The sequence below is a fragment of the Tiliqua scincoides genome, chromosome 2, assembly GCF_035046505.1.
Source record: "Tiliqua scincoides isolate rTilSci1 chromosome 2, rTilSci1.hap2, whole genome shotgun sequence".
Taxonomy (NCBI): domain Eukaryota; kingdom Metazoa; phylum Chordata; class Lepidosauria; order Squamata; family Scincidae; genus Tiliqua; species Tiliqua scincoides.
Window position 1 is genome coordinate 261,415,442 of NC_089822.1, and position 13,433 is coordinate 261,428,874.

At 48.9% G+C, this 13,433-nt stretch overlaps 1 protein-coding gene across 1 annotated transcript; it reads left to right on the forward strand.

Annotated features, from left to right (window-relative positions):
* Window positions 1–467: 467 nt before the first annotated feature.
* Window positions 468–9,008, forward strand: LOC136639126 (zinc finger and SCAN domain-containing protein 2-like). Its single transcript, XM_066613145.1, is given in 7 exon segments — window positions 468–912; window positions 1,554–1,644; window positions 1,802–2,531; window positions 3,171–3,312; window positions 4,024–4,121; window positions 8,024–8,886; window positions 8,888–9,008. Coding segments are annotated over 7 exon segments (2,490 nt in total).
* Window positions 9,009–13,433: the final 4,425 nt, after the last annotated feature.

Genomic DNA, 13,433 nt, shown 5'->3' on the forward strand with positions numbered 1-13,433 from the left:
GTATCTGTTGTCTGAATTACTTACTTAGGTTCCAATCTTGTCCAATTTTCCAGCACCAGTGCAGCTGCCATGCAGCCCCTCGGCATCAGAGCACGGTACCTTCTGGAGGCCTCCATAACTGCCCTCCCACCACAGGATGCAGCGCACACCCCATTGGCAGGGCTATACCAGGACTGGAAAGTTGGATAGGATGGGGCCCTTAGCCCTGTTTTAATGGACAAGACCTCTTAAGTGTTGAGTTATTCCCTGAGTCCAAGGGTCTCCTAGGCAGGAGTCTGGTCTCCCTCCCTGCAAAGAAGGAGGATCTGGACCCTCAGCAGAGCCTGGAATGACTGAAATGCTGCCCTTCTCTGCAAGGGATGGGGGGGGCAGCCTGCCCAAGGTTCACACGAGATCTGCTGGAGACAAGCAGGAGCAGCAGAGCAGGAGGAAGGAGCTCAGCAAGGGAGGACTTCTTGGGGGGCAGGATGATGGGGATCAGCAGGGCCCGGCTGCAGAGGAGGCAGGGGGCTGCGGGGAGGGAGGACCCCCAAGTCCCCGCACCCTCCTCCAAGGAGTCCGGGAAGGGCGAGGCTGCAGGAGAGGATGCTCCGGGCTGGTGCAGCAGGGCGGGCGTGAAATGGTTAACTGTGGGAAACGGGAGCGGGGCGGGGAAGCTGGTGGGGACGCCTCTTGAAGGGGAGGGAAGGGAGGTGCAGGAAGGGGGGGCTCCGAGGAAGGACGGAGGTTTGTCCGGCCGCTGCCTGGCCGGAGACGGGAGGCTGCTGGTGAGTCCCGCAGAGCGGAGGGTGCTGCCCCGGAGAGCGACCCACAGCTCAGCCCCGCCTGGCTCTGGGCTCCCCGTGCGGGCGGTGGGAGGCTGCGGGCCGGGACCCCGCAGGAGGCTCAGCGCCAGTTGGATCGGGGCTGAAGGTCTGTGGGATGCACAGCCCGGCAAGGAGGGGAGGGGGTGGGGGGCTTGTTACCTGATGCAGGTGCAAGGGGGGAACCAGGATGCGGGTTGTGTCTTGAGGTCTCCCTGAAGCATCCCTTGGACCACGTGAGTCTCACTGTGAGATGCAGGAGGCTGGACTAGACGGGCTCTTCCACTAGAAGGACTCTTCAGCTGACAAGGGAGGGCAGCAGGATGAAGGTCTCCTGAGGTATTGAATGCTCCTGAGGTGTCTGGTGGGCCACTGTGAGATCCAGGAAGCTGGATCCTGCAGGGCTCTTCTTAAGTGCTTATGACTCCACCACAGATAATGGGATGGGAGAGCAGGGGAAGGGTTTTACCCCTCCCAGGTGGTCCTGAAGGTATCCAAGAGCAGGAGTTTAAGAGTGGCTGAGAATCCACTTTCCCCAGTCAGGTTTCCACCTTCTTCTCTGGCATGACTCTTGTGCCCTTTCCTGGCAGGCAGAAATTCAACAGGCCTGCACTTCCCCAGCATGGTAAAACACTGATCTGAAAGGATCACTTTTTCCCTCCCCCTTAAATGTCCCTTTGAGGTGTCTGTCCCAAATACAGGCACCTTTTCTGCCCTTTGTGTTCCACTGTGTCTGTGTCTCTGACTCAGGAGGGAACCCCCCCTTCAGCTCAGGGATACCTCCAGGGAAAGGTCTTGAATTGCTGGCAGCCTCTGACATTTGCATCTCTTTTGTCACCAGGTAAAACCCATCAACCCAGAGCCATCCCTTTTGGGAATGAAATAAGAGCTGCCAGGAGGAAGTGACTGGATCATCCCCTCCTCAGTCCTTCTAGGAAGATCTGGGGTCTGAGAACAAAGTGTTTGCCTAAGGCTATCCTGAGGTCTCCATTTTGCAGGAGTGGAATCAGGAAGAAAGCCATGAATGGGCAAACAAGTGGAGGTCCAGTGGAAGGACCAGAAGGGACAGGAGAAGTCACAATCAGAGATCAGCCTGAATCTCTGAGGAAGCCACAGCAGGGCCAAGAGGAGCCAGGCAGGGGGATGCAACAGCGCTGGGAAGCCCAGTGGCAGCAGTTCCTCCAGACCCTGCAGAATTCTCAACCTGCACAGGAGAGCCCCCAGCAGTCAGAGGCCGCACCCTGGGATGATGCCAAGGCCTTCCTGGCCTCCTTTGAGCAAGTGGCTGCAGCCTGTCGGTGGCCCAGAGGAGAGTGGGTGGCTCGGCTGCTGCCTGCCCTGAGTGGAGAAGCCCAGCAGGCCTTCAGCCTCCTTGCAGGCAGAGACAAGGGGGACTATGGGAAAGTGAAGGCTGCCATCTTGAGAGGTGAAGCCCAGAGAAGGGAGAAGCAGCGTCAGCACTTCCGGCAGTTCTACTGCCCAGAGCTGGGAGACCCAGGAAGGATGTACAGCCAAGTCCAGGAGCTTTGCTGCCAATGGCTGAAGCCCGAGAGGCACACAAAGGAGCAGATCCTGGAGCTGCTGATCCTGGAGCAGTTTCTGGCCGGCCTGCCTGCAGACGCCCAGAGCTGGGTCCGGGCTGGAGGACCAGACAGCTGTGCCCAGGCTGTGGTCCTGCTAGAGGATTTCCTGATGAGCCAAAGAGAGGCTAAGGTAGGGATGTGGCATGTGACGTCTTAGTATTTAATTCCATGCTTGCTAACCAGACACAGAATATGGAGTGTGTTGTTTGGAGTACCTGCCAATCTTCTGCTGAAACTGGAGAGACTGAATGCAGTTAGGAAAGGCCAAAATGGAACTGGCAATCCTCAACCCACTGAAAATCCTTCCCAGTTAAAGCTGAAAATGATGCTCAAGCATCTTGAAGGAGACTCTGTGTGGGATGCAGCTACTCAAAATAGACATCTTTGCACCACTACCATGATTTCATGGTGATGGAACACATTTAAGTCTATGGAAATGTTTGTAATAGATACAAATGTGCCTCTTTTCCTGTGTCTTTCAGCACAAAGGGTAGAAAATCCCCAGGCAGAGTTTTCTTCAGACATAATTAGAGAGCACAGAACCTGCCATGTCAGACTTCACAGCCCAGGGGTTGAGATGGGGAGAAACACTTGCCCACCTGATGTGGTCCTCTCAGCTACATAGTTTCCTCAGCTGCAGGAGGCCTAGAAAGCTGCATAGAGCTTTATTTCTGAGAAACCACATCTGGAATTAGGCAGCAAATGGAATAGGATGTAAGGGAGTAGGATGCGTCTCTTTTGCCTACTCTCTGTGTTCTGAGTGAGAGTCTCTTCACTGCTTTAGCAGCCATTGCAGGAGTGGACTGTGAGTCCCCTGGATGTCAAGGAGGAACCCTTGGACCTGTTGCACGGGGAGATCTCCAGAGAACATGCAGACATATTCAGAGACACCCAGCAGAACATCGAAGAGGATGTAGCCTTTTCAGGTAAGGATTCAGTTGCCACAGTCAGGGTCACAAAAAATGTAACGGGAGGGATGCTTTAGCAGCCATGCAGAAGAGGCGGAGGTTTCTGTCCCAGTTTACCCATCCTGCCCACCTGCCTTTTGCCAGGTCCAGGAATCTCTATTAGCCATCAGGGCAGAGGGAATTTTAGCATGGGTGGCTTTCCATGCTCCTGGGATGACAAGGCCCTTGAAGCCAAGTGTCAGGGTTAGAAAACAACCCCGGGGAAATTTGGCCTGGATAAGGTAGGGCCCAAGCTGTGTAAAATGCTGAATCACCAAGAGTCAGGGGGATAGAGAGCTCACTAATTGAAACAGGTCCCACCAGGAGGAGGAGACACCACCCTTCCTAATTCACACACACTGCTTTAAAAGGACTGCAAGAGCTCTCATGTGTGGGAAGGCAGGTGGTCACGTATATTGCATGTTGTGCCGTCTTTATGTTTCTTTGCTATGCTGCTGTTACATCTGTTAACTTGTAAATAGAGACTGAAATAATGAAGCGTTTATGTCTGAAGTGCTCTTTATCGTGCGGGCTGAGTCTTTGAGGCTGCATTCCGCAGGCAGCAACAGATAAGAGGCTGCTCCTTCCTCGACACAGCTGTTCAAGGATCTGGCCTTCTTTGCCTCTGGCCATGTCTAAAGATGAACAGAGGTGGACTAGACCATAAAATGTCCCTTCCGTCACTCACAGGACTTGAAATTGCACGTTCAACCTCAGTGCTTCCCCTGGAAGATCAGAACATGGGTGAAGATGAGCTGAGGAAGACGCTTGGTGTCCAAGTGGAGCAGGTTGGTTTGCGCAGGGCCCAGGCAGATGCATGGTGGCAATCCAGGTTTTTCTGCTGGTAACCAGGGCCAATCCCTCATGGGGCCAACTGAGGGGTTACCCTCAGTTAAGAGATGCAGATGGCACCCACCTCCCTCCATCCACTTGCCTTTACTGCCTCCTCCTGGGCCTTTTCCACTACATATTTCTCTTCTTTTTCCAATTGAGGGTGTGGGAGGGGCAGAGTGTGGCACATGACCAGTAATGAAGGGGCAGCTTTTGCCAGGACTGAAGGTTGCCAACAAGAGGGCAGTTGGCCAGATTACCTGATTTCCCATTCCTCAGTACTTGAGACCACACACAGCCCTGTAAAAGATTTTCCGTACTGATTTATTGAGAATAGAGCCGTGTGTGTGTGTGTGTGTGTGTGTGTGTGTGTGTGTGTGTGTGTGTGTGTGGCCACCTTCAGTCTCGAAAGACTGCTGCACAGCCTGCCTCCAAGCGGGCCGCTGAGAGGCCAGGGTTTCCCACCAGTTGAGGTCCACTCCTAAAGCCTTCAGATCCCTCTTGCAGATGTCCTTATATAGCAGCTGTGGTCTACCTGTAGGGCGCTTTCCTTGCATGAGTTCTTCATAGAGGAGATCCTTTGGGATCCGGTTATCATCCATTCTCACAACATGACCGAGCCAACGCAGGTGTCTCTGTTTCAGCAGTGCATACATGCTAGGAATTCCAGCTCGTTCCAGAACTGTGTTGTTTGGAACTTTGTCCTGCCAGGTGATGCCGAGAATGCGTCGGAGGCAGCGCATGTGGAAAGCGTTCAGTTTCCTCTCCTGTTGTGAGCGAAGAGTCCATGACTCGCTGCAGTATAGAAGTGTACTCAGGACACAAGCTCTGTAGACCTGGATCTTGGTATGTTCCGTCAGCTTCTTGTTGGACCAGACTCGCTTTGTGAGTCTGGAAAACGTGGTAGCTGCTTTACCAATGCGCTTGTTTAGCTCGGTATCCAGAGAAAGAGTGTTGGAGATCGTTGAGCCAAGGTACACAAAGTTATGGACAACCTCCAGTTCATGTGCAGAGATTGTAATGCAGGGAGGTGAGTCCACATCCTGAACCATGACCTGTGTTTTCATCAGGCTGATTGTCAGTCCAAAATCTTGGCAGGCCTTGCTAAAACGATCCATGAGCTGCTGGAGTTCTTTGGCAGAGTGGGTAGTGACAGCTGCATCATTGGCAAAGAGGAAGTCACGCAGACATTTCAGCTGGACTTTGCACTTTGCTCTCAGTCTGGAGAGGTTGAAGAGCTTTCTGTCTGATCTGTTCCGGAGATAGATGCTTTCTGTTGCAGTTCCACAGGCCTGCTTCAGCAGGACAGCAAAGAAAATCCCAAACAAGGTTGGTGCAAGAACACAGCCCTGCTTCACTCTGCTTTGGATGTCAAAGGGGTCTGATGTGGAGCCATCAAAGACAACAGTGCCCTTAATCAAAAGACATTAAGTAATTGTGAGACAAGACTTAGAACACACAACAGTCTAAAAACAAAGCTAGTTTCCTAGTTTTAATTACTCTTGTCTCTCCTGATTATTTCAAAAATTTGAGAGTAGGCTTGGTGGCCCACGGTTACCTGTTGGGCCGGGCACCCATGACATGATGAAGAGCCACCAGCCCTCCCTGCTAAGGGATCCTTCTTATTCTTTACAAAATGTTGTTAGCCAGCCAGAAGAGTGAAATCCAGACTCTTTCAGAAGGCTGTCTCAATCTCTGGGCAATTCATGGTCATCTGTTTACACACAATCCCAGCCCGAAAAATCTCAGCTGTACACAATCTCAGCTTAATTAGCAGATCCTTCTGCACCTAGTTGTACTGGACTCCTTGGTCCCCTTGGCCACTAAGAAGCAAGATAAGGAGAAACCTTCCCTGGTCCAAATTAGCAAGATTCTCACCAGCTGTGAAAGGAGGGCTGCAAGCTCCAAACAGGAAGTGGACATGGCCTAGATTTTGACCCAGACTTCACAACCTAGTCCCATTTTTCTCCCAGGAAAGTGACTTTCAAGTTTCAGGGTCCACCTGGGATATAAGCAGCTAGCAGGAATGGATGTGTGAGGGGGGCAAGAAAGTATTTAGCCCCCTCCTCCAGCTTGTCTCCTTGGTATAAAGCTTTGATCCTGTCTCCCATTCACTTATGAATCTTGAGAAGCCATCTAGATTCTCACGGACAGGTCTACATTTTACAAGTGTGTCCGCATTGCTTACAACATACATACACTCCAATGTACATACATACCAACACACCATAGCTAGCTCAGCTGTCCCTGCACGCCATGGTCAATTCTTTCGAGTGTTTGCATATACAGTTTTTGAAAGCTGAGTCTACCTGAAGTCTTCTGGACTATGGAGTTAAAAGGGCATAATCTCACGTCTATGAATTAACCGCATTCCTTGTACAGCACAATCTGAAGTGGGCAGTGAGATGTTTTCCTATGTCCTGCAGGCGATGATGCCCACGAAGACGGATGTGCATTTCCACGTGGTTGAGCAGACACCGATGCAGGCCAACCAACAGACCACATTCCGGAAAGTTCTGCAGGAGGATGGTGCGAATGTGGATTCCCTGGGTAAGGACCTGCTCTACTCCGTTTCAGTAAATGCTGTAAAAAAAACTGCGCATCACACTTTTATTTTGTGGCTAAAATATTGAGAAAGTGATTAAGAAGTGAATGGAAATATGGATGGACAGGCTGCAGCCAGGAAATCCGTAGGTTCTAGCATTTGCTTCTTTTTCTTTCTGCTGGTTCTTTCTTCTTTCTTTCTCTGCCCTCACTCTTCATGCACACCATTTTTTGCCTCGTCCAGAATTGTTGAGCATGGCAGCCTTTGCCCCTTTCTGTAGTACAGTGGTTCCCAAACGTACCCTGAACACTGTGACCTTCTTTGATGGTGCCTTGTCACGGTGGCACCACACCACAGAAGGATGAGATGGCCACCACCATGTCCTTGAGATCTTGAGTGGGGCTTCCCCAGCCTTCCTAATGCCTTTGAAAAGCATAAAATGTAATTTCCAATCTTAGGAAAAAACAGAAATTCAGTTATCCCTGCGGGGTACATCATGAGACATCTTGGGGATGGGGCTCAAGCCTAAACACAGAATTCATGTCTGATTCATATTTTGGACAATCTTTTGTATAATTTTAGTTTTATTATTTACTTTGCATGGAATATTTTAGTTTGTGTGGAACATGGTCTGTGCATTATACAGTTTGTGATTTAATTCTTAAGGCAAAAATGTTAAAAAAAAAAAAATTTCTGTTGGTGCTCAGAAAAATTCCATACTTGGAAATTCCAGATAAGGGATGCCCCACCTGTAGTTCTTTGGGTGAAAGAGTTTTGTGTGAAGCTTCCTTCCTAATGGAATGTTTTTTTCAGGAGTAATTGACTTTGGGTTCAGTCCTGTCCAAATTTCCAGGGCTCATGCAGCCCCCATGTCAAGGAATGAAATTTACCTTCAAGAGTCCTTTGTGACTGCCCCCCCCCATTGGCATGCCTGCATCAGCACTGGAATGTCGGAATGGACTGGACCTGCATTTTGCATTCATGATCAGTGTTAGTGTATATATGACGTCACTCATCTTTTTTTTAAAAACATACATCTAATTGATTAACTGTAAGAAGAAGAAAAAAATGTCAACCACCAAGATAAGGCTCCATGAATGTGTTTCGTATCAAAAACTAAGATAATAAATGTTTGCCTGTTTCTCTCTCTTTGGACCTCAAGTTGACCTGGCCCCCCATCCAGTGAAAAAGGAAGAGACCTTCGTCCCAGATCCTGTGCAAAGTCCAAGATTCCCAGGCCAGGACTCAGATAAGGAGTTGCAGGAACAAAGAAAGAGCTTCTCTCAGAGATCAAATTTATTAAGATATCAGCAGGTCCAGACAGGAAAGAAGCCACACCGATGTCCTGAGTGTGGAAAAAAATTCTCTCATAGATCAAGTTTCTTAAGGCATCAGAACATTCATACTGGAGAGAAACTTCACAATTGCCCCAAATGTGGTAAAAGCTTCTCTTGGAGATCACGCTTGTTAACCCATCTGGTGATCCACGCAGGAAAGGAACCTCACAAATGTCCTGAGTGTGGAAAAAAATTCTCTTGGAGATCACATTTGTTAAGGCATCAGAACATTCATACTGGAGAGAAACCTCACAGGTGTCCTATCTGTGGGAGAAGCTTCTTTCAGAGATCACATATGTTACGCCATCAAAACATTCATACTAGGGAGAAACCTCACACATGCCCTGAATGTGGAGAAAGTTTTTCTTGGAAATCATGTCTCCGTATCCATCAGAACATTCATACTGGAGAGAAACTTCACAATTGCCCCAAATGTGGTAAATGCTTCTTTTGGAGATCACGCTTGTTAACCCATCTGGTGAACCACACAGGAAAGAAACCTCACAAATGTTCTGAGTGTGGGAAAAAATTTTCTTGCAGATCACATTTGTTAAGGCATCAGAACATTCATACTGGAGAGAAACCTCACAGGTGTCCTGATTGTGGGAAAAGCTTCTCTCAGAGATCACATATGTTAAACCATCAGAACATTCATACTAGGGAGAAACCTCACACATGCCCCGAATGTGGAGAAAGCTTCTCTCAGAAATCTCGTTTTCTTAAGCATCAGAATGTTCATATTCGAGAGAAACCTCACAAGTGTCCTGACTGTGGTAAAAGCTTCTCTCGGAGATCATGTTTGCAAACCCATCAGGTGATCCACACAGGAAAGAAACCGCAAATGTCCTGAGTGTGGAAAAAAGTTCTCTTGGAGATCAAATTTCTTAAGGCATCAGATGATCCACGCAGGAAAGAAACCACATCGGTGTCCTGACTGTGGAGAAAGCTTCCCTGGGAGATAAACTCTATTGGCATATCAGATGGTCCACACAGGAAAGAAACCACACCAATGTCCTGACCATGAGAAAAAATTCTCTCAGAGATCATCTTGAGTTAGACATCAGAAAATTCATTCTGAGATAAATCCTATGGGTATCCTGTGTGTGGGAGAAGTTTAAATGAGAACTGAACACTGATGAGCCCCCAGAACATGTCCCACTTGGGTTCACGGTCAATAAACCGAAGGTCCAATGTTTTCTCAAACTATGATTTTAGTAATGTATTTTCCCATGTTTGTAACAATTTGTTGGCTTATGCTGCAATCATTAATGGAGAGTAAAGAATATAAGGACAGTCCCGCTGGATCAGGCCATAGGCCCATCTAGTCCAGCTTCCTGTATCTCACAGCGGCCCACCAAATGCCTCAGGGAGCACACCCGATAACAAGAGACCTCATTCTGGTGCCCTCCCTTGCATCTGGCATTCTGACGTAGCCCATTTCTAAAATCAGGAGGTTGCACATACACAGCATGGCTTGTACCCCGTAATGGATTTTTCCTCCAGAAACTTGTCCAATTCCTTTTAAAGGCATCCAGGCCAGATGCCATCACCACATCCTGCGGCAAGGAGTTCCACAGACCAACCACACACTGAGTAAAGAAATATTTTCTTTTGTCTGTCCTAACTCTCAAATGGTAGTCCCTGTGCAGTCACATGACTTGGGATAGGCAAAGTTCTCAGGGCCACACAGAGCCCCATGCCTCACCCTCTTACTAGCAGCTGTGGAATAAATGGTTTGGATAACCTTGATGCGCAGTGTTGCTTGGCTTGTAAATTGTATGCATTCTACATATCCCCTTGAATGAGCAGGAGGAGGAAGAAATCCCGCAACAAGGAGGCAGAGGAGGAGCAGTGAAGGAAGCCTGGTCAAAGTCCTTTGCCTTCTGCAGGGAGAAGAGAATGAGCTCAACAGAGAGAATTCTCAGCAGGGAAGATGGGGGCCAGTCTAATGGCAGGAACTATGGAAGCATGCCCCTATTTATCTGCAGAGCATGGGGAATAGGGTGGCACTCAAGGGACATTAAGGAGCACGTGTTGGAGGGAGATAATATAGCCGAGGCTGAGAACTGGTTGATATAGTGCAAACCCAATACTTTGAAAAAGAAAAGCAGGGCTAGGAGGCAGTGGGAGAAACACACACAAAGCACTTGCAAAAGAGAGACCCTGCAGGTGTAGAAATCCTTGTGAATAGAATTGTGTAACGATCCTCGCAGGATGAAAAGAGGAGGTGCTTCTAGGATGGGTGCCTTAGCCCAGGCTAGCATGGCAGCTTTGTCCTGTTCATTCTGTCTATTTCATATACTTTTAGATGTGTCATTCAAGTCCTTCTTTCCATCAGCCTTTGCTGGGCTGCTTTCAGGTTGTCAGCCATGCCCCTCCCAGCAGAGAGGGATGCATTAGATAACTGCAATAGTCCCTATCCTGTGAGCTCACTGTGTCACCAGAACGTGAGCAAGAAGTTTTATGGTGGTCACAAAGTGCAATCTACCAAGTACATCTGCTGGGACCTCCCAGCAGATATATTTGGCCCCTACACTGTCTCCATTCTCCTGGGAATTGCAGTGCTGGTCAGTGGTGTAGCTAATGATCGTGTAGCCCTGTGCCAAGCTCAAAATGTTGCCCCGGAAGTGATGTCACAATCGGAAGTGACATCACACCCAAGCTTTTTAAAAAGTGAAAATTGGGAGGACCCACCTCCTCCCCCCAGCAGTTCACCAACCACTTGCTCTGCTGCCTGCTCCCATTCAGGGGCATAGTTAAGGCATCTATCTATCTGCTACGTGGGGTCAAAGAAGATTTTGTAGCCCCCCCTGCATGTCAAAATCAAATTTAATTAATTAAATAAATAAAAAGTTATTGGTTCCATGCTTTATCATAATAACATCTCATTGGCACTCAGAACAATCAGTCTCACAGGTCAGTTTGGAGTTAAGCAAATCCACTTTTTGTTCCACAGCAGTTGTATTTTCATTTTCTGGTTAATTGGTCATAACTTTTGATAGAAAACAGATACTCGAGTGCTGTTTGTTGCATTGCATCCTGCATTAAATTACCTTTCCAGTGATATATAACATGTTGGTATTATTCATACATACCAAGATTTGCACAATTTTGGTCACTAGTGTCAAGCTCAGCTTGTTGCTCCCCTAAAGCTTGATGCCTGGTGTGACTGCTACCCCCTGCACCTCCTTAGCTACGCCACTGGTGCTGGTTGACTTTGGAGGATAGCACTATCTTTCCATAAGAGCCAGTTGGGTGCTTCCAGAAGCCCCTGAGCAAGGAAATAAATAAATAAATAAATATTTATTTATTAGAATTGTATTCCACCTTTCTCCCCGAAGGGCACCCAAGGTGGCTAACAATCATGTAGATAGACATTAAAAATACAGAACATTTAAAAACAATTAAAAATAAGATACATAGCAGCATAAGTTATAAATTTATAAAAACAGCCCTTATGGTGCCTCAAAGGCTTTCCTGAATAAAAAAGTCTTCAGGCCCAGCCTGAAGTAATGAGGAAGCTGCTCTCAATTCAAAGGGGAGGGAATTTCATAGTTCAGGTGCCACCACCGAAAAGGCCCTGTTTCTGGCCGCCATACCCTTCACCACTCTCAATGACGGCACAACCAACAGGGCCCTTCTGATGACCTTAGAGAACGGACCGGATTATATGGAAGAAGGTGGCGTCTCAAATACGCTGGTCCCAGGCCGTTTAGGGCTTTAAAGGTCATAACCAGCACCTTGAATTCAGCCTGGAAACAAATGGGCAGCCAGTGCATCCGCCGGAATAGCGGCGTGACAGAGTCAAACCGCTGACCCCCAGCAACCACATGAGCCACCGCATTCTGCACTAGTTGTAGCTTCCGCACCGTCTTCAGGGGCAGCCCCATGTAGAGCGCATTACAATAATCTAATCTTGATGTCACTATGGCATGGACCACCGTGGCCAGATCCGCCATACTGCCGCAGCTGGTGTACCAGCCGAAGCTGGGCAAAGGCACCCCTGGCCACAGCTGACACCTGGACATCCAGGAGGAGCTGCGAGTTCAGGAGAACCCCCAAGCTGATAGTCTGCTATGGATCTAGTAAGCTGCACCCACACTTGGAGGTTCTGTTTAGACATCAGGGCCAATTGCTCTTTACAATGCTCTCCATGAATCTGTCAATTTGTAAAGCCATCTGAAGCTGTGATCACCTCTACATCTCCTGGTAGGGCAGGGACTCCCAAAGTACGGACTGCAGTGCGCCTGCATAATAACCTTGGGCACAGCTATGGCAAAGTCTTGCCCTTCACTGTCACAGCTTTCTTTTGTAGTGCCAGATCTTTTCAGAGAGTTGCACCTGGCAGTCGCTTCTGCTGCACATCGACCCAGATGGCTCTGTAATCTGATTTCTGGAGAGGGGGGAGAGCAGTTGACTGGCAGGACTCTGCAAAGATCAGGTATGAGGAAAGGAGGCTGTGGCACGGAAAGGTAAGTCTTCACCACCCCAGTGACATGCCAGAGAGGATTATGCAGGAGCACCAGGTCCTGCCTTCGGACCAGAGTTTGGCATCCCCTGTGCTAGGGAATTGCAAACTGGAAGTATTTTTTCAGAACAAATGAGCCTTTCTGGGGCCCTGACTAGTGGTCCTTCTTTAGAGGGGGGAGGTCTTCCTTCTGCCTGGTTCCTGTGCATTGTCAGATCCTGCAGCCTGGCAGGTACAAAATCAATACACGGGACGTCCACAAGGCAGAAGAGTGGATCATGCCAACTGAAATGATCTTGTTGTCATTTGCCATGCAAAACTTACTGGAAAGTCAGGCTGCAAACATTTGCTGCTGTTCATTGCATCTTGTGAGGAGAGAACTATAGTAACTTATGACTCAGTCCTACCTGGGCCTTGAGCTGCTGGGACTCTTGCTCCCTGGCAGCGCAAGGCCCTATCTGGCAATCCAAAAGCCAGAACCCCATCACTGGCTAGAAGTGTGGCAGGCAGGGCAGAATCTCTCAGAGGGCCTGGCACTGTTGAAACTTGCAGAAAGTGTTTTGGGGGAGGGCAGCCTTGTTCTGAAGCAAGAAGCAGGCTGGAGGAGGTGGGTCTCAGCAGCCAAAGTACACACAGGATGCTATTTTCCATTCTTCATTCCACCCGACCCCCTTTTTTCCCCGGACTATGCAGCCAGTGTGTCTGACCACACAGAAAGGCTCCCAGGAAGCCTACCCAGAGGTAAGTAAAAATATTTTTTATTTTCTCGGGTTCACCTTCTGGTCAACCTGCCCCCCTCCCCACTAACAATTGGATGCAGCATGTGCTCCTTCATCAATGGTGAGGGGGATAGGATTGGGCTGTTAGCTGTTCAGGGGGAGGCTGCACTGACCCACAGGAGAAGGGGGGCAAGAAGACT